At 42.1% G+C, this 25,685-nt stretch overlaps 1 protein-coding gene and 1 pseudogene across 5 annotated transcripts in view; both read right to left on the bottom strand.

Moving 5' to 3' along the window:
• Window positions 1-20,518, bottom strand: part of ALKBH3 (alkB homolog 3, alpha-ketoglutaratedependent dioxygenase) — a 59,098-nt gene extending 38,580 nt beyond the window's left edge. For 4 of the 5 annotated variants that reach the window (XM_030828869.1, XM_030828866.1, XM_030828870.1 and 1 more), the window contains exons 1-7: window positions 20,146-20,518; window positions 18,592-18,740; window positions 18,135-18,238; window positions 17,301-17,335; window positions 15,702-15,749; window positions 12,526-12,629; window positions 10,210-10,298 (exon numbers count right to left, since the gene is read on the bottom strand). In XM_030828869.1, coding sequence (XP_030684729.1) covers window positions 10,210-10,298; window positions 12,526-12,629; window positions 15,702-15,749; window positions 17,301-17,335; window positions 18,135-18,238; window positions 18,592-18,718 — 507 coding nt within the window. In that variant the 5' untranslated portion in view covers window positions 18,719-18,740; window positions 20,146-20,518. Of the gene's footprint in view, window positions 1-10,209; window positions 10,299-12,525; window positions 12,630-15,701; window positions 15,750-17,300; window positions 17,336-18,134; window positions 18,239-18,591; window positions 18,741-19,878 lie in introns of all 5 variants that reach the window. The other variant, XM_030828867.1, reaches the window with a different exon arrangement.
• LOC105739598 lies at window positions 1,779-4,005 on the bottom strand (annotated as a pseudogene).
• Window positions 20,519-25,685: the final 5,167 nt, after the last annotated feature.

The following is a 25,685-nucleotide window of genomic DNA, read 5'->3' as shown; positions in this document are numbered from 1 at the left end:
GCAAAATCAGCCAGGTTATAACCAGGGCATGAAATAAGCAAACCACTTGGAATGCAATAAACAGAAGGCAAGAAAAGTAGTTTAATTCCCTCCCATCATTTCTATTTTGAAGCAAGTTGACCTCTGCAATTTTATAAAAGTACTAAATTTGGTACAGCAATATCATGAGGACCAGAATCTATCTAACCATCTCATCTTTTCCATGTTAAATACATGGCATTTGCAAAGAAGCAAACATCAGTATCTTCAGGGCAGTGACCTTGGTAAGTCATTAAGGTGGTAAGTGGAGCAGCAAAGCCAATATGTCACTAGGTAGTCAGCAGACCCAGACTGAAGCCTGAAGAGTGAAACAACTTTCCTGCTGGGTGGCCCTCTGTTCGTTCTATTCCTATTTTATCCTGGTTGGGAGAATTGCTTTTTAAAAATGATCTTTAACATTTCCAGAGTGGCTAACTTCCAAAAAACATAACCTGAAGAGTAAAAACATTTTTTTCTAAAGAATGAGAATCATGACATGCTCTTGACAGGCGTATGAGCCATCAACTACAGAAGACTTAAACAGGTTCCATGGCCCTGCCTCCTGGGCACTGGGTTCACTGATGTAATTCATATTTGGAACTGTCTTGCCATGTATATTACAGGAAGCTGTGACCCCTGACCTTAGATTGTACTTGGGAGCTACAAACAACATAGCTTATATTGGTTCTTGCTAGAATTCTTTTCTCCCAGAAATCTCGAGTACTTTACAAAGCTTCCTTTAGAACAGTGGTTCTCAAACTTTACATGAGAAATTATTGAGGAGCCCAAAGAACTTTTGTTTATATGGGTTACAGCCATCAGTTTTTATCATATTTAAAATTAAAACTGAAAAAATTTTCAACTACTGGTTAATTCATTTAAAATGCAATGACAGGCCGGGCAACATGGCTCACACCTGTAATCCCAGTACTTTGGGAAGCCGAGACGGGTGGATCACGAGGTCAGGAGTTCAAGACCAGCCTGGCCAATATGGTGAAACCCTGACTCTACTAAAAATACAAAAATCAGCTGGGCGTGGTGGCATGCACCTGTAGTCCCAGCTACTTGGGAGGCTGAGGCAGAAGCATCACTTGAACCAGGGAGGCGGAGGCTGCAGTGAGCTGAGATTGTGCCACTGCACTCCAGCCTGGGTAACAGAGCGAGACTCCGTCTCAAAAAAAAAAAAAAAATTAAATTAAAATAAAAAAATGCAATGACAAATCCATTACATGCTAACATCAACATTTTAATGAAAAATAACTATAATTTCCAACACAAATAACTGAATAATTGATGAGAAGGGTGACACTGTTTTGCAAATCTTTTTAATATCTAACTTAATAGAAGAGAGCTGATTCTCATATTTGTTTCTGCATTCAATCTGTTAAAATAGGTTGTTTTTATTGAAGTATATGAAGGAAATTGGCTTCACATAGGTATGTAGTTTACAGCCTTTTCAAATAACTGTAGGTATTCTTCTTTGATATTATACCAAAACTCAACAAGTACTGGTTTCCTTTTTTTTTTTTTCTGAGACCACGTCGATCTTTTAATTGGTATAGAAACTACTTTTATTTCAAGAGAGCCCTTGTGCTCTGGTTTGATTTTGTGCACAACATATACAAAATCTATGGCTACTGAGTTAAGGTAGGATCAGAGTTAAAACTACCTGCCAAGATGGTTTTGGGATGAAATGACTATGTTTACCATCGGGAGAGCTATTTGCTATCTAGAGGTGAGAGGAGTCTGTACAATGTCGCTGCTCGGCGGGAGGGTGGATGGAGCTGGCTATCTGAGGAGGGGCGGCCATCCCCTCTGCACACTAGGTGCAGGTGGTGTGGCACTAGCTGGAAATCATGGAGCTGGAGTGGGACTGGCTGGAGAAGGTGGTCGCAGGCTCAACTGGGAGAAGCCACTGTGGCTGGACTCCAGGCTCGTCATGGAACCTCTGAAATCCTCGGAGCCTATCACCTTGGCATAGTACATCACTTTACAGTTGTGCGAGAGATCTGCAGGGACGCGAGCACATCATCCACCTGGGGCAGGCTGCTGACGGCGCACGCAGGCATGCTGTGGAATTTCCACTGCAGGATGGAGAGGCCCGGCCACGTGGTCACATGGGAGCCCTGCATGCCTTCTCCTTCTTTGCAGATCAGAGGCGATTCCACCATGCTGTAGTCACGGCCCCACTTCCAGACTTTGTCTACGAGCTGCACATTGTTCCTACCTGGAGAGGTGGGGCCCCCAGGGAGTCCTTTTTGGGTGGCTGTGGCGACCTCTTGGAGTGATAGATGTTAAAGACAATGTCCCCTTTGTACACGTCGAAATTCCAAGTGATGACTGAAGAGGCATCCACAATCTGAATGAGAATCTTGTGTGGGGCTCCTTTGAAGATGCTTGCAGAGTGGTAGATGGTCTCAGTCCAGAGCTTGAGGTCTTCGTTCTCCAGCTCCTCCATGGTCCAATACAGAGATCTGGGGACCAGTCCACCCTCTGGCACTTTGCACTTGCACTCTCCACTCAGGAAATCTGAAATAATCTGTCAATGTAATCCATCAGGCCTCCAGGACCCTGGTAGTCATTTCCTGCATAAATGAGGAATTTCCTTCTGGTGTTGTCATCAATAAATGGACTAACCAGCGTCCAGAGCACGGAAATACCCTGGGTGCCCGCAGGATGAGAAGTCGGCTCAGTCTCTTAGGGTAATTGGCCTTCACCACCTCGATGATTCACTGCAGAGCTTTGACATCAAGTCTCCACAAGTGACGCATGTTCACCCCTTCCAAGTCCACCAGGCAGGTCCATGAGCTGATAGGCCGAACAAAGACTTTTGTATTCTCTTCACATTGCCTTAGCTCTTCTTCATTTATGGAGAGAACGTATCTCGGCAGGGCTTCCTCCCCGAGAGCTCTCACCAAGCCGTTGGTGTCCATCTGCCCCAGCCTGAGCACACAGAGGGCCGCCCATCTTTGTCGTGATGATGCCAGCCTCCCGTGTAGTAATCCTGAAGGACCTGTGGAGCGGTCCAGGTAGCAAGAATGTAGTCTACCTGGTGCTGCTTCCTCCACGTCAAAGATTGACAAATGATCTCTCTGGTTTTGTCAATTTTAAAATCCTGTGCACGTAGGAACTGAAGAATATGTTCATCTTTTGGAATTTCGCCCTTGTGGGTCTTCTGGAGCCACCGGTGAAGTCTAATGAGACAGCTCTCCTGCAGTGGAGTCAAATCGCCCAGGTATCTCTTGATGTAGTCAGCATCTAGTTTGTTATCAGGGGTGCTCACCACGGGCTCAGGTGCGCTGGGGCTGCTGAGGGCATCGCCACTCAGCCCCTCCTTGAGGACAGCACCTGGGATGACAACGGCCATGGACGCTGCTTGTTTCTTGCAGGATGATGAAGATGTCTCTGAAGAGGGCGTGATGGAAGGCGGAGTCCAGCGGGGCACAAAGGTTATGCCTTCTTCTAAATGGCAAAGGTAGTATTCAATGATTTCCTTTCCTTTTTTTAATGTTGCTGGTATATTGTTTCATTGCAATTTTTTCCACGGTACTTTCAAAACCAAAGAAAGATTTAATATCTAAACTTGCAGACTGTTCAAAACAGGTCCAATCTTCATTTTCAGGGTGAACGGTATAGCAATTGGAAAATGTTTCATTATGAGCCTCAATGTGCAAAGTACGTTCCTGACAATTCAGTGAGTTCTTCTGGACAAAATAAACGTAATCAACTCCTGCAATCTTCTTCAGCAGTCTTGGTGCATCTACATCCAGCTTGCAGCGCCTTTCAATGACATGAACAGCCCCATCTTCACTCTTGAATTCATTCACAGTGTCACTTCCCACGAATGTCGGAATCAAAGGACACGTAGGGAACCTCCTTTCACAGGCAGCCATAATTAATTTGAAGGGGTATTTGTACACCCTTACTGTTGACTGGTATTTTTGCACCATGATTGTAATACAACAGCAATCCTTTCACACCTGTCTTGCCAAGGATAATCATTAAGAATGGGGGGCTGGGCGCGGTAGCTCACGCTTGTAATCCCAGCACTTTGGGAGGCCGAGGCGGGCGGATCATGAGGTCAGGAGATCGAGACCATGGTGAAACCCCGTCTCTACTAAAAATACAAAAAATTAGCCGGCGTGGATGGCGGGCGCCTGTAGTCCCAGCTACTCAGAGGCTGAGGCAGGAGAATGGCGTGAACCTGGGAGGCGGAGCTTGCAGTGAGCCAAGATCGCGCCACTGCACTCCAGCCTGGGCGACAGAGCGAGACTCCATCTCAAAAAAAAAAAAAGAATGGTATTTTATGGCCAGGCACGGTGGCCCACGCCTGTAATCCCAGCACTTTGGGAGGCCGAGGCGGGCAGATCACAAGGTCAGGAGATCGAGACCATCCTGGCTAACACGGTGAAACCCCGTCTCTACTAAAAGTAGAAAAAATTAGCCGGGCGTGGTGGCGGGCGCCTGTAGTCCCAGCTACTCCAGAAGCTGAGGCAGGAGAATGGCGTGAACCTGGGAGGCGGCGCTTGCAGTGAGTGGAGATCACGCCACTGCAGTCCAGGCTGGGCGACAGAGCGAGACTCCGTCTCAAAAAAAAAAAAAAAAAAAAAAAAAAGAATGGTATTTTATGCTGAATATGGTGAGAGGATATTCAAACATACAAAACTGAATATTCTCAAGGAGCCTAAAGTCTAGCTCTTGTCAGAAAGGCTGGGCCTGGGATGCGGGGTGGCAAGGGACGCTCATACCAGCAGCTCCACAGAGCAGTTGCGGTTCCACTAACAAGTGCTGACTTCTTAAAGGTTAGTTGCAATATGGAATCTGAAACCATGTCAAACTTTTAATATTCTTTTATATATACAGCCACTGTCAGCCAGGGCAATAAACTGAGACCCCCCTCTACAAAAAATAAGCCAGGCATAGTGGCACATGTCTGTGGTCCCAGCTACTTGGGAGGCTGAGGCAGGAGGATCACTTGAGCCCAGGAGTTCAAGGCTGCAGTGATCTAGGATTGAGCCACTGTGCTCGCTCCAGCCTGGGCAACAGAGCAAGACCCTGTGTCTCTAAAAAAAAAAATAATAAGAAAGCCATTGGTCCAGCCTGCACTTTGAATGAATCTTTGTATGGTTTTGTAACATCAACCACTGGTCATCTGGAAAATATCAGTTCACTAAGTTATACAAATCTTCTAAATACTGACACATTTCATTATACAATAACAAAAAAAATTCTCATCCAACAATATTACTACTGATCTCAGCAGAAAAGCCTAAATAATGGGAAGAAATCAGGCTCAAAGTGGCTGTGATGATTAATATTGAGTATCAACTTGATTGGATTGAAGGATGCAAAGTATTGATCCTGGGTGTGTCTGTGATGGTGTTGCAAAAAGAGATTAACATTTAAGTCAGTGGGCTGGGGAAGGCAGACCCACCCTTAATCTGGTGGGCACAATCTAATCAGCTGCCAGTGAATATAAAGCAGGAAGAAAAATGTGGAAAGGAGAGACTGGCCTAGCCTCCCAGCCTACACTTTTCTCCCATGCTGAGTGCTTCCTGCCCTCAAACATCGGACTCCAAGTTCTTCAGTTTTGGGACTTGGACTGGCTCTCCTTGCTCCTCAGCTTGCAGATGGCCTATTGTGGGACCTTGTGATTGTGTAAGTTAATACTTAATAAACTCCCCTTTATATATATGTGTGTGTGTGTGTGTGTGTGTGTGTGTATCCTATTAGTTCTGTCCCTCTAGAGAACTCTAATAGTGGCAGATACAGTTTTCTAAAACTCTAATTTTTGCTTGAAAACTCAACTTTTATCATTAGTAAAAAATCTTGTCCATTGTTTTCCTTGAAGTGACATTCACGTCACTCATTTATGAGGAAATGTCTGCCAAATACTCAAGTTTGAATAACCACAGTCGGTCTGCCAGTTGTATTTTAAGCAAAAACAATCCACAACAAAAGTAGCTAGTTCAGCTTACAGGTCAAACAATCACTCTTCAGTTTGTAGCTGGGGTACTTTAGGTATACTTTTAATTTCATTAAGAAGACTATTCAGAAGACACATACTCAAAGACCAAGATTTAATAAAACGAATAACGTTTACTACTTCATCAATAGACATTCTTAAATGAAACTGGCATTTTTTAAAGTTTACATTGGAAGGGCATGATGATGATGAACACGATGACTACTAGCACAGTTTGGTGACAACGGCTTGATTCATACTAAGGTGCTGGCAGCTTTATCCACCATTACCATCAGTGCAAACCCAACACAGTGAAAATACCATATGGACGTAGTATTATTATGAAAATAATTTTACTTGTAGATTCCCAAAAAAGGTTTCATGAACCCTCTCCAGGGATCTACAGATTATACTCTAAGAACTGTTACTTTAGGGAACTCCTTGAATGTCTATTGTATTAGTCTGTTCTCATGCTGCTAATAAAGACATACGCAAGACGGGGTAATTTACCAACAAAAAGAGGCTCAATGGACTGACAGGTCCACATAGCTGGGGAGGCCTCACAATCAAGGCAGAAGACAAAGGAGAAGCAAAGTCACATCTTACATGGCAGCAGGCAAGAGCGCATGTGCAGGGAACTCCCATTTATAAAACCATCAGATCTCCTGAGACTTATTCACTACCATGAGAACAGTAAGGGGGAAAATGCCCCCATGATTCAATTATCTCTACCTGGCCCTGCCCTTGATATACAGGCATTATTACAATTCAAGGTGAGATTTGTGTGGGGACACAGCCAAACCATATCATGTTATATGTTTCGCAGTGAAGAAACAGATGTTCAGCAAAGGAAAGAATATTATTGTTACTATTATTAAGTATATCCCATGGTTGTCAGGTAAAACTGCCAGGAAAGCTTACATAATCACTCAGCTTTACTCTGATGTGAAAACCATGGTTAAAGATGGAATTCCTTCTTGTGGATATTACATTATAATATTACATTCTAAGCAGAGGATTTTAAAAAATAAACAGCAAAAACAACAAATAGTTGGCTAATGGGACACCTGGGGAGACTCAGGAAGCCTCCGGAAGTTGGAAGTTTCTGTATCTTTTGTTCTCCTTTTTTATTGTGGTAGAAAAACACTTAACATAAGATCCACACTCATAAAACAAAAATATTAAATTAACCTTTGTTCAAGAGAATAAATTCCAAAGTGAAATTCCAATAATAATGTCAGCAGGCTGTATTTCCTATTTACTTTACAGCTTTAAATTTATCTTCATAGCGATAAAGATCAGATGCTAGAATTACACACTTAACAAGAAAAACAAAATGTAAAGGAGGAAGACAGGCTTTTTTCTCCAATGTCACTGAGAATCTAATTAGCACTTCCCTGACTTGCTTAGGGACTGAATACTGAGATAACATAAAGTTTGTGTTATGTTTCTAAGTAGGTATTTTTTTTTCTGGGTTATTTTTGGTACTGAAACAGAGAGAAAAGGAAGAAAAAGGGGGATAATGAACCAGAAGATTAATTTAGACTCTCCAACCAATACTCTATATTCAGATGCCTCAGAACTGAATGTCTAAATTAAAATTCAGCATTATCTCACTATTCAGTGAAGACATTTTATCCTTAAAAGACATTTTAGGAAAAGAATACAAAAAATATGAATCACAGAAGTGAAAGGACCTATTCAGTGGATTTCAAACAGTGTTGTATAGAGTTCTAGGTACCTCAGAGGTACCTCTGGGTCTACAGGAGAAGGAAGGAGAGGTCAAGTCGGTGGGACTCCCAGCCAGTTAAGACTCTGATCTGTTTTATACACTGGGCTCATATGAGATTTAGTTTGAACAAAAACTAAAACAAGTTTAAAAACCCATGACTGAAATTGCTCCTTTTGTATGGGATATTAAGCTTCAGGTAATGACATTTTTAAACTAAACAAGTACTCCCAACATATATATATATACATACATTAGTGAATCCACCTTTAAAAAATTCTGAGAGGTCGGGGTGTGGCCGATAATCGCAACTATTAAAGGAAGCTGAGGCAGGAGGATGACTTGAGCCTGAGTGTTCAACACCAGCCTGGACAACATAACAAGACCCTATATCTAAATTTAAAATGAACATAAATAAAAATCTGAGAAAGGGCAGCTCTTTTTTCTTCAAGATAGTATATAAATGAACTAAATATATCACCAATAAAGACAAAGTTATGAGCCAGCCAAATCCAAATTAAAGAATTCTAATTTGACCACATTATTATCCAACAAAAGAGGGTTGTTTGAATAAGCTACGGCACACATAGATTACAGAATACTATACAGTGATTAAATATGATGTTGTAGAAGAGTATTTAGTGATAACATGTTAATGATACATAGTTAAATGAAACCGGTAAAAATATATATATATATATTTGAATGACAGGGTCTTGCTCTCTCTCCCAGGCTGGAGCACAGTGGTGTGATCATAACTCACTGTAACCTCAAACTCCTGGGCTCAAGCGATCTTCCTGCCTCCACCCAGCTAATTTTTAAATTTTTGTAGAGAAGGCATCTCACGATGTTGTCCAGGCTGGTTATGAACTCCTGGCCTCAAGCGATCCTTCCACCTTGACCTCCCAAAGTGTTGGGATTATAGACATGAGCCACCACATCTGGACTATTTTATTATTACAGAAAAAAAGATTCTCTAGGTATATTCGTCTAAAATAACAAGATTGGAACCAAAACATCAGGTAGAATTATCAAGAATTTTAATATTCTTCCTGTTTATGTGCAGTTTCTAAATTTTCAATAAGCACATCCTACCAACATTTAAAAAAAAAGGATTGTCATAAATTATTTTGAAGAGTTGTCAAAATGCTCCCAAAGTGTCGGACAATAAGAGGCTACCTTACTCAGCAGATGCTGTGCTTTGTGTTTATTCCCACCGGTTCTTAACCAGGGGCAATTCTGCCCCCCAGCAGATGTTTAACAATGTCTTGAGTTGGTTTTGGTTGTCACAACTGGGTGAGGGGTGCCCCTGACATCTAACAGGTGGAGGTCATGGATACTGGTAAACATCCTACAACGCAAAGGATAGACCCACAAGAAAGAATTATCCAGCCCAAAATGGCAATACTACTGAGGTTGAGAAATCTTGTTCTAAAAGATTAACTAGAATGAATGAGAAAGAACTTCCCCACAGCCCATTTAATCCTCAAATTCTCTGCTGTGACTACTGACAAGAAGATAAATTAATTCTGACAGAAACAAGGAAAGCAGGCTATGTTGGACTGGCCTAATTCTATTATCTCCATGTTTCAAAATCAAGCTCAGATATAAAGGGTCTCGGCACTTCCCCGGCTCACATTCTAAATGCAGCCCTCGAAACCAAAGCGTGCAGCTATCTCCTTACGTGAAAAGGCCATGTTCCCTCAGTCAATGTTTTCTCCCTGAACATTTTAGTAAAGTGGTGGCTTGCAATTACAAATTTCTAGAAGCTCTGAAATGTGTCACATTTCTGTGTATCCCAATGCCATAAGCAAAACTCCATTTTCTTCAAAGTCTCTTTCAATAAAACATAACATTATTTGCCAAAGGCAAGATTCCAGGAACTAAACAGGGAGCTATTTCTTGGACCTTAACTCTATCCCCTGGATGAGCTTAATTTATATACTAGAATATCTTCGTCTACTTTCATGGAAATTTTTTAAAAGCAAAAGCAGCAGCAGAAATAAGCCAAAGCAAAATTAGATGGAAGTCTGAGAACTGCAGCCATAGAATAAATACAAAGTTAACAAGAAAAACATTAGATTTTGTTTTTCACAAATAGCAAAAGAGCCTGAGAAACAGAAAAGGACATATTGACCTCACGCGTCAATCATAAGGACTCAGCCCCACAGCAAATGCATACCAGGGTGTACACAGAAGGATTACAGCCAGAAAAGCTTGGGAAAGAGGGATATTACGAGAAGAAATAGTTCATTTTCCTGAAATCCTAGACTCTGGTTCAGTTTACTCTAGTTCTAGTTTTTTCTCATCCTCTAGCTCATCTATGGATCAAAAGCACATGAAGGATGACAAGCACAAAGACTCAATATTTCAACTCAGAGAGGTTTTTTGAACTAGGAACCAGCATGCATCTCTGCAAGGTAATTTGTTATTTGATAGCACTCAACACATAGTATATAGTCTATAAAACCATACCAATGACAGTATGTTGACATACGTGAGGATTTGCTTCCATAGTGATTCTTGAATAAGTATAAGGAAGTTCTCCATACCATGCTGTAAGTCTTGGTTGCTGATAAGTTATATCTAAGAAAGAAAATACAGGCCTTTGAAATGGTTTAATGCTATTTAAGGCGTTACTACTGACTGCCAACTTTGTGCCTTGCAATGTGCTATGAGAAATACAAAGGAAAAGAAAGAATGGGCTGTGACCCAAAGTTCCACCTTCACAGAAGATATGGGACTTGGCAAGTAGAATGGACAAGAGAAACCACTGCGTTGGCAGACACCGCATGGGCAAAGGCTCTGAGATGAGAATGTGGGTGACTTGCTTGTATTAGTGATGACATAAACAAGAGAGGGCAAAGAGTCACACTGGGGAACAGTGGGGCTCAGACTAGGGACGGTCTCAAAAAGCAGAATATGGAGCCTGAACCCCTGTCTGCAGAAATTTGTGGCACCAACATCCATATGAGAAACAAGACAAACTGCTCATTCATGTGTCCAGTGTTGTGTAAACCTTTCTGATTCAATGGAGGAAAAAGTGCCCTGACCAACTGTAGCATGCAGCTGATTTTCGCCAGAAGGCTTTGATGTTCCAATTTAGAGAAGCAGTTATCCATAGATCTACTCTTTTTCCCACAACTGGTATCAGCCACAACAATAAGAACAATAATAATAATAACAGCAGCTAATACTCACTGAAGGCTTATTATGTACCAGGCGATCTCATGCGCTATCTCATTTTATTAACACAACAATCTTACAAGGAAGACATTATTATTAATTTAATTTTACTGATAAGAAAACCAGGGATCAGAGAGTTACGGGATCAGAGAGTTACTTAACTGTAATTTGCTTAAAATTAACAACTACTCTGAATGAAAGAGCCAACAATCAAAGCCATGTCTGTCACCAAAAGCCCTGCTGCAGAAACTGTGGGAATTGAGAGAAGGCTGTCCTGAAGGCCGAGAGAAAACTGACTCCTATTCTGATGCATGAGTAACAAAAATGAAGCCAGTACAGTTGGCCTTTCATATCTCTGCGTTCCATATCCACCATGGATTAAAAATACTCAAACCATGGATTAAAAATACTCAAAAAATATATAAAAATTAACAATAACAATACCACAATAAAAAACAGTGTAACGACTATTTACATAGCACTTACATTGTATTAGGTATTATAAGTGATCTAGAGATGATGTAAAGGATACTAGAGGATGTGCATAGGTTATATGCACATACGATGATAGTTATTTTATTTTTTTTTTGAGACGGAGTCTCGCTCTATTGCCAGGCTGGAGTGCAGTGGTGCAATCTCAGCTCACTGCAACCTCCGCCTCCCAGATTCAAGCAATTCTCCTGCCTCAGCCTCCTGAGTAGCTGGGACAACAGGTGTGCACCACCATGCCTGGCTAATTTTTGTATTTTTAGTAGAGATGGGGTTTCACCATGTTGGCCAGGATGGTCTTGATCTCCTGACCTCATGATCCACCTGCCTCGGCCTCCCAAAGTGCTGGGATTACAGGCGTGAGCCACCATGCCCGGCCACTATGATAGTTTTCATAAAAGGATTTGAGCATACATGAATTTCAGTATCCACAGGGGAAGAATCCCCTGTGGATACTGAGAGACAACTATATATACTTTGCCTCTTTACAGAAAATTTAAATTCACTCAATATGCCAGAAAGAAACTTCTACGCTAGAGCACAGACGCCCCCAAGTGACCGCTTGTGGTATAACAGGCACTGTTAGCTTGTGGATGCCCGCAGAGATTCAGGTTCCAACTCAGGTAACAAACTGCCGTTGTCACTTTCACAAGCTCAGGAGAGTACAGATGCTGAAGCTAGAGGAGACTGGACTCTTCTGGCGAAAGTTAAAGAAGAATACAAAGTCAGCAAGGAGTGTGAAAGAATGTATGCAAAATAGGATCGAAAAAAAGAAAGCTCTGTAAGTTTCTATGAAGAAAGGAAAAAGTTGGCACCATTTGAAGCAATAGTCAGTGAACAAACACAAAAGGAGATAAGTATGTCAGCCATAGTTCAGCCAACCAAATTGCCTTTGGTTCCTTGAACTCTCGCCTCTATCCTCCTGCGATGTTCTCTCTGATCTCTGGGCCTTCCACCTGCTGTTTCTCCTGCCTGGAATACTCTTCTCTGTCCTTTTTGGCTAATTCTACCTTCTTAGGATCTCAGGTTTTGAATTTCTGTTTAAGACTAGCTGTACTGAGCAGGGGTGATGGTACTAGGGAACATTCCAGAGAGGGAGAACACGCAGCAACAACTGTGACCTCTCGGATCTACTTACCCTCTCTGATGCCAGTCCTCTGTTTCCAGGGAACATCTTGACAAAGCTGTTCCAATATCCAGTCAGCTTCTTTTACGTCAACAAAGCCAGGATACAAACAGACCCTGGGTGCAGAATGAACCATTGTTAACCAAAGAACATGGAAAAGATAAGTTAGACTCTAAATGTTAGTGGAAACAGTTAATCTGGATGCAGCCTCTAATGGGTACATGAAATCATCTTACCACAGCTCCCGTGGCAAGCAGAGCCTAACATCACCCAGGTCATGAGACTCCAGATGTAAAATAAACTCCTTTCATGTTGGGACAAATAAAAGAGGCAATGAAGGATAAAGGGATGATAGGTGAGGGCTTTTATAGATCATAATTCAAACAGTACTTCAGTACTGCTTAGCTGTGAAACCCTGGGCAAGTTATTGAACCTCTCTGAACTTTGGTTTTCTCATCTGTAAACTGAGATGACGTCAACCTCATAGGTTCACTGTGAAGAGTAAACAGAATAATAAGGCCGGGCACAGTGGCTCACGCCTGTAATCCCAGCACTTTGGGAGGCTCAAGCGGGTGGATCACCTGAGGTCAGGAGTTCGAGACTAGCCTGACCAACATGGTGAAACCCCCTGTCTACCAAAAATACAAAATTAGCTGGGCGTGGTGGCACATGCCTATAGTTCCAACTACTTGGGAGGCTTAGGCAGGAGAATCGCTTGAACCCAGGGGCGGAGGTTGCAGTGAGCTGAGATCACACCATTGCACTCTAGCCTGGGCTACAACAGCAAAACTCTGTCTCAAAAAAAAAAAAAAGAATAACTAATAAAATGCCTGGCCCTGTTTTATTTAAACAATTGGTAGTCTGAGACTATGCTAATTCTAGGGAAAGCTAGAGCTCATTATGACTGTATCAAAATAAACACAGCTAATGAGGGTTCTTTCTCCCACTGAATATGTGTTTATTTCAACAATGCCAACTCAGCTCAAAATAATTTTGAATATCTTTCTTAAGACATCTTCTGAAAGCCCACGGAAGATTCTCTTAAACTGCCTTGGTAGCAAATCTTCACTCTTTGAAGGTGCATCTGATTTTGTGAAAGAGCCAAAGCTTACCTGAAGCCATATCTAGTTAACAATAAGATATGACCAAAACAATAAAACTGGTTTTCTTGAGTGACTTGCTTTAAAATAAAAGTTCCAAAAAGGGTTATAACCATGGCAGAGCCATTGTTCCAGCAGAAGCTCCTCTTAAGAAATTCATTTAGATGTGTAAGTTCTATTTGTTTTAAATGTCTCATTATTTTGTAGTGACAGTATGCTCATGCATTAAGGCGATGTTAATGTTTCAATGTTTTCAAATGTTTTTAAAACAATGACTAATGCCTAATATACCCTAAATAGTATATGCTTTAACTACTGAAATCTATCCTAGGCCAGGTATGGTGGCTTACGCCTGTAATCCCAGCACTTTGGGAGGCCAAGGCGGGCAGATCACTTGAGCCCAGGAGTTCAAGGCCAGCCTGGGCAACATGGTGAAACCCCATCACTAACCAAAAAAAAAAAAAAATACAAAATTAGCCAGGTGTGGTGGTGCACACCTGTAATCCCAGCTACTCGGAGGCTGAAGTGGGAGGGTGGCTTGAGCCCAGGAGGCAGAAGTTGCAATGAGCCGAGATCGTGCCACTGCACCCCAGCCTAGGTGACAGAGCCAGACCCTGTCTCTAAAACAAAAAGATGGCTGGGCGCGGTGGCTCATGCCTGTAATCCCAGCACTTTGGGAGGCCAAGGCAGGTGGATCACAAGGTCAGGAGATCGAGACCATGGTGAATAACATGGTGAAACCCCGTCTCTACTAAAAATACATAAAAAAAAAAAAAAAAAAAAGAAATTAGCTGGGCGTGGTGGCACGTGCCTGTAGTCCCAGCTACTCGGGAGGCTGAGGCAGGAGAATGGCATGAACCCTGGAGGCGGAGCTTGCAGTGAGTGGAGCTCATGCCACTGCACTCCAGCCTGGGTGACAGAGTGAGACTGTCTCAAAACACAAAACAAAAAAAAAAACAACAAAAATTTACCCTAGTGTAGCAATATGTAACATTATATACAATAATATATAATATGTAATATACATGAAATATAATAATATAATGTAGCACTCACAGCACAGAAGTCCAGGCTAGACCCAATTCTAATGTCAAGTTATTATGTGGCACTAAGAAAAAATATTCAGGCCAGACGTGGTGGCTCACACCTGTAATCCCAGCACTTTGAGAGGCTAAGGCAGGGCAGGTGGATCACCTGAGGTCAGGAGTTCGAGACCAGCCTGACCAACATGGTGAAACCCCATCTCTACTAAAAATACAAAAAAATTAGCCAGGCTTGGTGGCACATGCCTGTAATCCCAGCTACTTGGGAGGCTGAGGCAGGAGAATCTCTTGAACCCAGGAGGTAGAGGTCACAGTGAGCCAAGATAGCACCATTGCACTCCAGGCTGGGCAACGAAAGCAAAACTCTGTCTCAAAAAGAAAAAAATATTCAATCTTCCTAGGTCTCATTTCCTCATCTAAAAAACTGGGGACATAGTAGCTACTGTATCTGACAGAAAGGTTAGGAACTATACCTGAAAACATTTTGATGCTAGAAATACTAATAAAAAGGAGATATTATCAAATTTTTGCACCCCAAGAATTTAAGGGGCAGAAGAAGTTATCTATTTGAAATAAGGGAGTAGACTTTTTTAAACTTTAAGTTTGGGGTACATGTGCAGGTTCGTTATATAGGTACGCTTTTGTCATAGGGGTTTGTTATACAGATTATTTCATCACCCAGGTGTTAAGCCTAGTGCCCACTAGTTATTTTTCCTGTTCCTCTCCCTCCTCCCACCCTCCACCCACCAACAAGCCCCAGTGTCTATTGTTCCCTTCTGTGTGTCCCTGTGTTCTCATCATTCGGCTCCCACTTACAAGTGAGAACACGCAGTATTTAGTTTTCTGCTCCCACGTTAGTTTGCTGATGATAAAGGGCTCTAGCTCCATCCATGTTCCCACAAAGGACATGCTTTCATTCCTTTTAATGGCTGCATAGTATTCCATAATGTACACGTACCACATTTTCTTTATCTAGGGGAGTAGACTATTTTCAAGACTATAACTCAGTGATAATTACAGTCACTTCTTGTGAGGATTCGCTTACCTAGATACACCTGTGGGCAACAGGCTGATTTCATACACACCCTCTCTGCTAAAGAAACAAAGGAAACAGACTTGTTAGTTTGAGGCAAAACAATATGCTCTACCCAGTGGAAGAGTTATCCTTTTGAACTGCCAAAGTCCTGGCTCACCAAAGTCATTTAATTATGAGAGAGCCATAATCCCCACCTTCTTCTACCACTGAGAAGATCATGGTATATCATTAATGGCACTGGGAATGGAATTGTGACAGGATCAGGCCATGGAGACAAAAACTGGGATAAAATCAATTCTGATTCTACTCCTTTATATTTTACTCATAATTGAGGCAGATACGGTCCAGGAATCTATTGCACAAACAGGTTTCAAATAGAACACTCCTCTGGAGAATATGGAATAGGGGATACATTTAACAGGTAGCAAGCACATCTCAGGGCTTTGGGCTTCTGTTGCTTTCAGAGATATACATCTGATGAGGTTCCTCTTCTGATTAAAATCCTTCAATGGCACCCCAAAACTGCACTCAAGGTCCTCATAATGTAGCTCTATCTTCTGACAGCTCCCATAAACTCATCACCCTCCAGCAGCAATCAACTGCTTGGAATCTCCTGAATATACCACTACGTTTCTAACTCCATGCTTTTCAACATGCTGGAATGCCACCCCATCACCCGGCATCCCCAATCCAATCCACCTCCAACTTTGGTCCAGTAGAAAACTCTCATTCACCTTTCAAAAATCCTAGCTTCAGCATCACCTCCTTTAAACTTTTCCTGACCTTCAATCCAGGCAAATTATATTAACTTCTCATCCTCTGTGTTACCACTAGACCTTAGATACAGTCTATTTTTTCATGATGTACAAGATTACAATTTATCTGATTTGTAGCCTGAGACTTTTTCTAAGATATACAAGCCAACCTGCAAGCAGTCAAACAGCATAACAAACAGATTGATCATGAGCAAGAACATATATCTGATGCTAATTTGCTAAGATAAAAGAATAGTTTCTACTGACAATTTATCTACATCAGATGAAAATTGACAAGCATAAAAAGAGGAGTCAAAGCATCTCTCACCAACTTTGGACAAGAACATTTTAGACACAGATCAATGTAAGAAGAATGTTTACTACCATTTAAATTGTTCTGGAATAATTACATGGTTTTAATAAATGGACTGTAAGCTCATCTATAGCACCAGCAGCTTTCATAGCATTGCTAGTAAAAAAAAAAAAAAAAAAAAAAAGGCAATTAATGGCTTCTCAAAGAACCATGCTTCAATGACTCAGGAAAAATCCCTCTCTGTCTTTGCCTGAGAGGTTTAGCTTACTGTCTACAGATATCAGTGAAATAGGGCCAGGAAATCTACATGAGTCAAAGTTTAACATATGGATGCCTTGTTGCATTTTCCATACTATCAGCAAATTCAGAAAGTCTTCTCAAAAGATCAAGTTTAAAGACATTTGAGATGGGAATATTCCAGACTACAATTAAGACACTTATTGGGCCATTCTCTTCCAGATAGAAAAAACAGTGAGGAAAGATTCCAGGCTCTTCATTTCACTGTGGGCAACAATTACAGGAAGACAGCAAATTACTTACTCAATCACTCGTGGTTCAGGAGCTCTACGTACTACCTGCAAGGAAATAGGCGGATCTTACTTCCGGAAAGTTCTTAATCCTCATGGATACTGACTTACCATATCTTCCCATTTCTGGTCAAAATAAAGTTAAAAACTATCTCTTTTCTATTCCAACTTCTCACTAACCCACCAGAGACCCTTGTCTCTGCTCTTATTAAAACTACTTCACATTTGCTAGTAGACAGTAAAAGAAGATACAATTATTAATAGAATTAATAAATTTTCCTAGCAGCCAGCAGCTCTGGAAAAACCTTGACAAGATTTTTTTAAAATAGAAAATACGCTATAAAATAAGGAGTTTTAATAATTATTTATAGCGTTGTTACTACAGCAAGATACCCAACTTTTTCAGTTTTCCACATTATTAAAAAGTAAATCTTCACTGTTTCCTACATTTTTCCTCATGGGAAAAAAGGGCTAAGTATCAGGCATTTTGCTGTAATAACTGAAATTTTAATCTAATTCCAAAGACGTTGAAGTGCAATAGCACTGAAGACAGCACAGTTTTAGGACTGCTGGAGCTCAAATAACCAATGCAAGCAAGTTCTCATTATGGTGTAACCTCCTTGCCAAAAATACGGGAATAACATGTGACCATAAACTGGGAGCAGACTACAAAGAATCCCCAGACATAGAAAGGAACTGAAATACTTCGCACTTCATTATTATTGTAGTTCTTCTGCTCTGCTATGAGTGAATTTATTCAGTCATTATTTATTTGAGTGTCTACTGTGTGAATATCACTTTTCTAAGCAAATTTTTGTCACTATTGAAGAAAAAACCAAGAATTTACCTGCTGAGGTTCTTTGAACACAAACTCTCTGTCAGAGAGATGATGCTCTTTGTTCTTCCAGGTCTGGCCAGGCTTCTGGTGAAGATGGCTCTTAGCAGTGGTAGCTGAAACAAGAGAGGGGACAGCCTCAAACCAGGGGAAAGTCTGTTCTCAGCACCTTCTACTGAGCAAGGGCCAATAAAGCCCACTTGGAGATGATCTCTATGACATGTAGAAACTAACTGGTAAAGTCAACAGAAGATACTGAACGGTTTGAGGGTGTGGACTAAATATGAGGAACACTAAAGACCCACCCTTAGCTCACCATCAACAAAATCGGACAAAATATCAGCCACATTTTAAACAATTCCTTGACATCAATTGAAATGGAAGTCCATTATAAACCGAAACGATATAAATAAAAGAGAATGAGAGTTGTCCATATCCACATACACACAAAATCCCTACAGATTCTTGCCTGGCTGAGCAATGGCCTGGCTCTTAACAGGGGCAGCCCAGGCTCCCTGAACTCGGGCTCGCCGTCTTTTTTCATCCATGTTGACCAAAAAGGCTTCTGCTCTGAGCTTTTGGAAGATTTTGTTCATGCTTCAAACTACTCCATGGTATCTGTTTATTAAAACAAAACAAAACAGTGTTTTTAGTTAAGATTGTGAACAATTACTCCTAAGGCATAATTAATTTCAGGCAGAAGACTCTCAATGGCAACAGAGCTTCCATGTAAAATCAGTTTCTGTCATCACAACATTTCAATCAAGAAGCCTAGTCATTTGGGGCTGCTGGCTTTAGCATTCACCTTTTGTAATCTTATCATAATACTTCTGTTTCTTTCACAAGAAAGTGCATTTTAAGAAATTCTAAAATTAGGACCTATTATAAACCACATTCCTCTTAATAGTCCCCAAGAGTAGAATATAAGGAAACTGTACTATTCCCATTTTCACCTACACGGACATTGAGAAATAGGCTAAGACTGTTTCCAAGCATATATTCCATTATCACTGGCTGCATCAAACTTCCCTGGAAGTTTGTTCAAAACACCTATGGCCCACCTCCAGAAAATCTGATTTAGGATGGATACAGGTATTTGTCTTTATAACAAGCAGTGTTAAGATTTGACACTATGCAGGTATGTATGTGGACGGTAAAGTTTAACGATGCACCCAAAGCCACTCACGAAATCAACAACGGGTAGATTAACATTCAACTTTTATTAAATTCCTGCCTCCAGCTAACTGATACATCCACCTCATAATGGCTAATAATACTAATTTGACAGTTGTACCAGTAAAAGTTTAGCCTACAGCAAATGAAGAAGCACTTACAGCTACCAAAACAACAAGGAAATTCAAGCCACATGTTCCAAATCTGTAATCTATTTCTTTATGCTTCTACCTAAGAAAGCTTCACACCTCAAGTTCTCAAAGGTAAAAGCTCATTTTATATTAATAGCTTGCTTAGCCTATAGATTCCCAGGTCCCATCTCCCACCTCTTCTGATTCAGTAGAGCTGAGCCAGGCCCAGGAATCTGTGTGTTTAACAAGTTCCCCCAGATGATAAGCATGTAATTAATTTCATTTAATAGGTAGAGAGAAGACAGAGGCTGCCACCTGCCCAGAAGAGTTAATGACAATCAAATACCAATTCTCCAATCCCAGGAGCTCCCGTTTGACATGTTCTCTCAATTGAGGCCCTAAAAGCGTAACACAATTACCTACAGTCCCCGCAGAGGATACGACTTGCTCACCTTCTTGCTCCATTCACTGGGGAGCCGTATGTTATTTGTCAGGGAACAATTGTTGAAAATAGATTCCAGAGCCCCATCCTAGATCTACTCAATTTGTAGAGTCCCAGAATTTGTTAACTAACGCCACCCTCAACCCAGGAATTCTTAATGCACATAAAGCTTGAGAATCAGTGCTGTAAAATACAAGGACTCTGGCGCCAGCCAGAACTCGCTTTGAATCCAGATCTGTCACTTCCCAGCTGCATGGCCCATGGCAAATGACTTCACCTTTCTGAGCCCCAGCTTTTCCTCAGTAAACAGGGCAGTCACTTTCCGCAAGGTTGAGGTGCAGACTAAGCGAGCTCCGCAGGTGGAAGAGCTTGGTCGTGGATAAGGGTACTTCCTTTTCCTAATTTAGATCCTTCTCTTCCAGGAGGCCTAGAATGAGGCCCCGGAGGTCGCCCAGGAAGAGATTTCAGGGGTGGTCCTCACACCCCCAGCCCCGCGCATCCAGCAGTAAGTCGGGAAGGCGCACTTGCGGGCGGAGCCGGGCGCGCCCGTGCAAACCCGCTAGGACTTGAGGCAGCCCTCCCAGCCCCGGACCCACTCCGCAGTCTGTGGTCGGAACCTTAAGAGTGAAGCACCGACTCCAGCAACTCCCAATCACAGGCCGAGGCATCAGGCACTTCCTCTCGACGTTACGCAGCGCCGCCACTACTTCCGGTGCACTTCCGGTGCACCGTCCTCAGTCCGGGTAGTCCCACAACCCCCGCACCTGGAGGGCCTAATCACCGAAGGTGCTGATGAGGCGATATGTGTTGCAGCGGACAGGGATTGAGAGTGCAGGGGAGCGGTGTGAAGGGGTCGGGGTTTGGCAAAGGTGGAAGTGAAGGCGTGTCTCCTACGTGAGTTCCTCGAAACTAGAGATGTCCAAGCATCGGCATCTTTGTGGCAGAAAGAGCGACCTGGTCCCTGCGGGACTAGATAAAGGGAGAGGAGTTTGGGGGACCTGGTTATAATGTGTTAGGCAAAAGGATTTGCATTTTATCCTAAAAACCACGGAGAGCCTGAAATTAGCCTCCTTTATGTTCCTGTTGCAGCCTGTGCACGCCTCCGAACACAGCATTTACAGCAGGGCGTAGGACCACGCCTTAATTCGCCTTGGCTCTCTCCAGTGCTGAGCAAATTTTGCTTGAGTAAACAGACCTACATTTTCGCCCAGACACCACCATTTACTAGATGTATAATCTAGGACAAGTACTCTGCCTCTTTTTAAAATGGGTATCGCTCTTGTTGGGAGGATTAAGTGAGATAATGCATTTAAAGAATATAGCACAATGCCTGGAACACAACAAAACTCAAAAAATGAAAAAGAGCTCACCCCATTTGAGCTCGTGAGAAACATCTTTAAAGTGGTCATGTTAAACCATGTACTTTACAGTATGAAAATAGCAAAAGTAGCACTGAATTGACTGTTTTATGCAAGTCATTCTCTAAGATCTGCCAAAGTATAGTCACTGGAAATCTGTAAAATAAGCCTGGTATGAGTGTTTACCTGCAGGAAGCTCATTATAGGTACACCTCATCAATGCACCTATATTGTTGCTACTATCAAATCCATTTTCACAGCACTCATTATTATTTGTTATACTTTGTGATACTGAAGGAAAAAATGATTTATCCTAGACCTGAAAGGAGAGAAAATGCTAAGGCCACACTACAGTTTTTTTCCCCCATCAACTAATTTGTCAATGTCTGGCTTCTGGCTCAGGAACTTTGGCTGTATCTTCTAAAAGATGTCATTTCTTTCTTTTCAATGATTATAGTTTTGGAACAGGAACAAAGAAGTCTGGATTGAGGAGTTCCTAAAAGTAGTGATTAACACCTCTTCAGCCTCTAAGTAGTGTATTTCTCAAAAGTCAATCCATGATTTACTTGCATCTGAAATCACTGCTTTTTTTTTTTTTTTAACAGAATCACCTGTGTTTTTAACAAGTGGCCAAGTGATTCTGGTGCACAAAATTTTGAAAACCTCTAGGACACATGTAGGATGACAAGTTGTTCTAGTTTGTATGGGCCTGAGGAGTTTCCCAAGACACAGGACTTTAAGTGCTAAATCCAGGACAGTCCTGGGCAAACTGAGATGGTTGGTTACCCTAGACGATGCGAGTATATAGTATTAGATGTTCTTAATGGTCTTGGCATCCTCATTAGGGTCTTGATTTTCTTATTTCTATTTGAAGTATTTGAGTTTTTATCACGAGGTGGTGGTAGAGACCATGGGAGAAGGAATGAAGGCGAAGTGTGTTGCCAATTATCAACCTATTGAGTCTTCATTCCAAACCCACCCTTCACTACCCTGCTTGCAATATTGGAAGGTTTCTCCCTTGCCTTTTGGTTCAATGGGCAGTGAGCTTCATCAATGGAGGGTACTGGAGGAACTTTAGAGGAGGAAGGGGCTTTTTTTTTCTGGTTCCAGTGTGCTCCTCTCAGCTGGCTCTTTAGTGCACAGTGGCCCACAGTGTTTGACTACTTCCTGTGGGCTGAATTACCAGGTTAGTTTCTCTTCTGAAAGTTAAGGCATCAATTGGGAAGGAATGGAATCCCAAAATTTGAAATAAACACTCTGCTTAGACCCAGATAACTGACAGTCTTGAACACCCACGTCACCCTGAGCCTTCCTTGGCAGTGGAAGTAGCTTGTCCTCCTAAGTCTGAGGAGACTAGTCATTCTTTGCTTGAAGACACTGCTAAGCCCTCAGCTGGGGCAGATGACTTCAAAAGGGAAGCTCATTCTCTATAAGACCCACCAGAATTTACTTCCCCTTCTTCTGCCTCATTGCCACTAGACCCTAACTAGGTTCAAACCTCATTAATGCTTCAGGTAAGCTGGTACACACTATGATCTAGGATAAAACAGCTTGCATGCTGAAAGAACTATAGTAATTCCACATACTTTGCTAATGTGTGGAATGTATGGAAGTGGATTCTAAGTGTTTTAAACTAAGGAGGGAAGTATATAGTACTATATCAGGCCAATTATATGGAGGTACTTACTAGAGTGCATTTACAGACATTGTGTTGACTCATGCAACTGGAAATGACTCTAACAGCTTATTTGGTGGATTAATTGAAGATTTAACTCAACAGTAGTCTATAGTTAATACTACTGAGATGTCAAGGCACGATGTAGAGGCGGGAACCCAAAGACTGAGAGGAGTAGAAATGTTGGACTGAATTTATCAAATGTGATCTTGACCCACGTGCAGTAGACACAAACACAAAAACTATATCCTACAACAAGATCCAGAAGATGCTCCTTTTTCTAAAGCATTGAGAAATACTTTAGACAAGGGAGCACTTGCATACTTGGAAAGCTCTGTGGTTGCTCTCCGTTGCAGGCCAGGTGTGATCATGGAAGATGCCACCATTGAGTTGGGTTCCCTGGTTTTAGTGGAGATGATGAGGCCAAGTGGCAGCACTTAATTGTTAAAGGTAGGGACATTGATCCTATACAGAAGCCAGGACATACCAGTAATCAGAATATGTTAGTCTATAAGGATCTTTGGTAGTGGCCATGGTGTCCCTAGGAATGAAACAGATGGGCAGCCTACTAGATGCCCATTGTTTGATCTATCTAACAGAAAAAAAGTCTATGTCTAGTAGCCAAAAACCTTACCTGAGTGCCACACTGGATAGACATAGTCTCTCACCTAGTTTCCAGACAAGTCATATCACAACCCCAAACCTCTTGATTGACAGGGAAGCCACATCTCTTGGAGGAAGGACCCTGCACCATTGTCACAAGTATATACTGTAAATTTTCCTCCAAGTCTTTTTTTTTTGACACGGAGTCTCGCTCTATCACCCAAGCTGAGAGCAGTGGTGTGGTCTCGGCTCACTACCAGCTCCTCCTGGGTTCACGCCATTCTCCTGCCTCAGCCTCCCGAGTAGCTGCCTGCCACCACGCTCAGCTAATTTTTTGTACTTTTAGTAGAGATGGGGTTTCACCGTGTTAGCCAGGATGGTCTCGATCTCCTGACCTTGTGATCTGCCCACCTCGGCCTCCCAAAGTGCTGGGATTACAGGCATGAGCCACCGCGCCCGGCCCAAGTCTTCATCCAAGTGAATGCAGCCAGTTACTCAAATGGTTACACATTGGGGAAAAGTAAGTAACCAGGTATTTTAGGGTTTACTGGGCAATGGCTCTTAACTAATTCCTGAGAACCTAGAACACCTCTATAGCCCACGAATGAAAGTGAGGGCTTATGATGTTCAGGTGATAGATGGAATCTTAGTTCAAGTTTGACTCACAATGGACCCAGTTGTCCACAGATCCATCCAGTGGCTACTTCCCCAGTTCCTGAATGTATACAGATGCTCCCTTGACTTATGATGGTGTTATATCCTGATAAACCCATTGTAAGTTGAAAATATCATAGGTCAAAATGCATTTGCTACACCCAACCTATGAACATCACAGCTTAGCTTAGCCTGCCCTAAACATACTCAGAACACTCACATTAGCCTAAGCTGGGCAAAATAATCTAACACAAAGCCTGTTTTATAATAAAGTGTTGATATATCATGTAATTTATTGAATACTCTACTGAAGTACAGTTTCTACTAAATGTGTATCACTCCTCCACTATCGTCAAGTCAAAAAATCAGTGGAACCATCGTAAGTCAGGGACCATCTATAGTTGGATTAGTTATATTTGGCAACGAGCAGAATCCCCATATTGACTCTCTGACCCACAAAGTGAAGGCCAGTTGGTAGAAAAGGCTACGTGGAAACTCCTGGAACTTCCCTCCATACTAAGATAGTAAATACTAGCAATACCACATTCCTGGAGGAATTGTAAAGATTAATGCCACAATCAAAGACTTGAAAGAATCAGATGATAATTCTATCACATTCTCATTCTCATTTAATTTACTGTTGGCCTGTGCAGAAGTCAAATGGAGCTTGAAGAATGATTGTCAGCTGTTGTAAATTTAATCAGGTAGTTACTCCATGACTCCAATGCAGCTGCTGTCCCACATGTGCTATCTTTACTGCAGCAATTAACATAACCTTTTGCCTTTGGTATGCAGCTCTTGACCTGGCTAATGCCTTTTTCTCCATATTAATTTACAAGAAACATTCTGCCTTGGCTGGTCACGGTGGCTCAGGCCTGTAATCCCAGCACTTTGGGAGGCCGAGGCAGGCACATCGCCTGAGGTTAGGAGTTCAAGACCAGCCTGGCTAACATGGTGAAACCCCATCTCTGCTAAAAATACAAAAAATTAGCCAGGCGTGGTGGTGGACGCCTGTAGTCCCAGCTACCTGGGAGGCTGAGGCAGGAGAATGGCGTGAACCCGGGAGGCAGAGCTTGCAGTGAGCCAAGATTGTGCCACTGCACTCCAGCTTGGGCGACAGAGTGAGACTCTGTCTCAAAAAAAAAAAAAAATTAGCCAGGTGTGGTGGTGCACACCTGTAGTCCCAGCTACTCGGGAGGCTGAGGCAGGAGAATTGCTTGAACCAGGGAGGCGGAGGTTGCAGTGAGCCGAGATCGTGCCACTGCATTCCAGCCTGGGTGACAGAGTGATACCCTGTCTCAAAAAAAAAAAAAAAAAAAAAAAAGGAACATTCTGCCTTTACTTGGCATGGCCAACAGTATACTCTCATAGTCTTGCCTCAGAGATACCTCAGTTCTTCTGCTATCATACTATAGGTCCACCTCTCATCCTGACATCCTACAAAACATCACTCTAGACAGCAATAATGATGACATTGTGCTGGTTGGATATGGTGAACAGAAGGTAGAAAGTGTTTTAGATGCTTTA

Source organism: Nomascus leucogenys, chromosome 15 (genome assembly GCF_006542625.1).
Source record: "Nomascus leucogenys isolate Asia chromosome 15, Asia_NLE_v1, whole genome shotgun sequence".
In the NCBI taxonomy this organism is placed as follows: Eukaryota; Metazoa; Chordata; class Mammalia; order Primates; family Hylobatidae; genus Nomascus; species Nomascus leucogenys.
The sequence above is the reverse complement of the archived record's forward strand: the minus strand, read 5'-3'. Positions and strand labels throughout refer to the sequence as shown.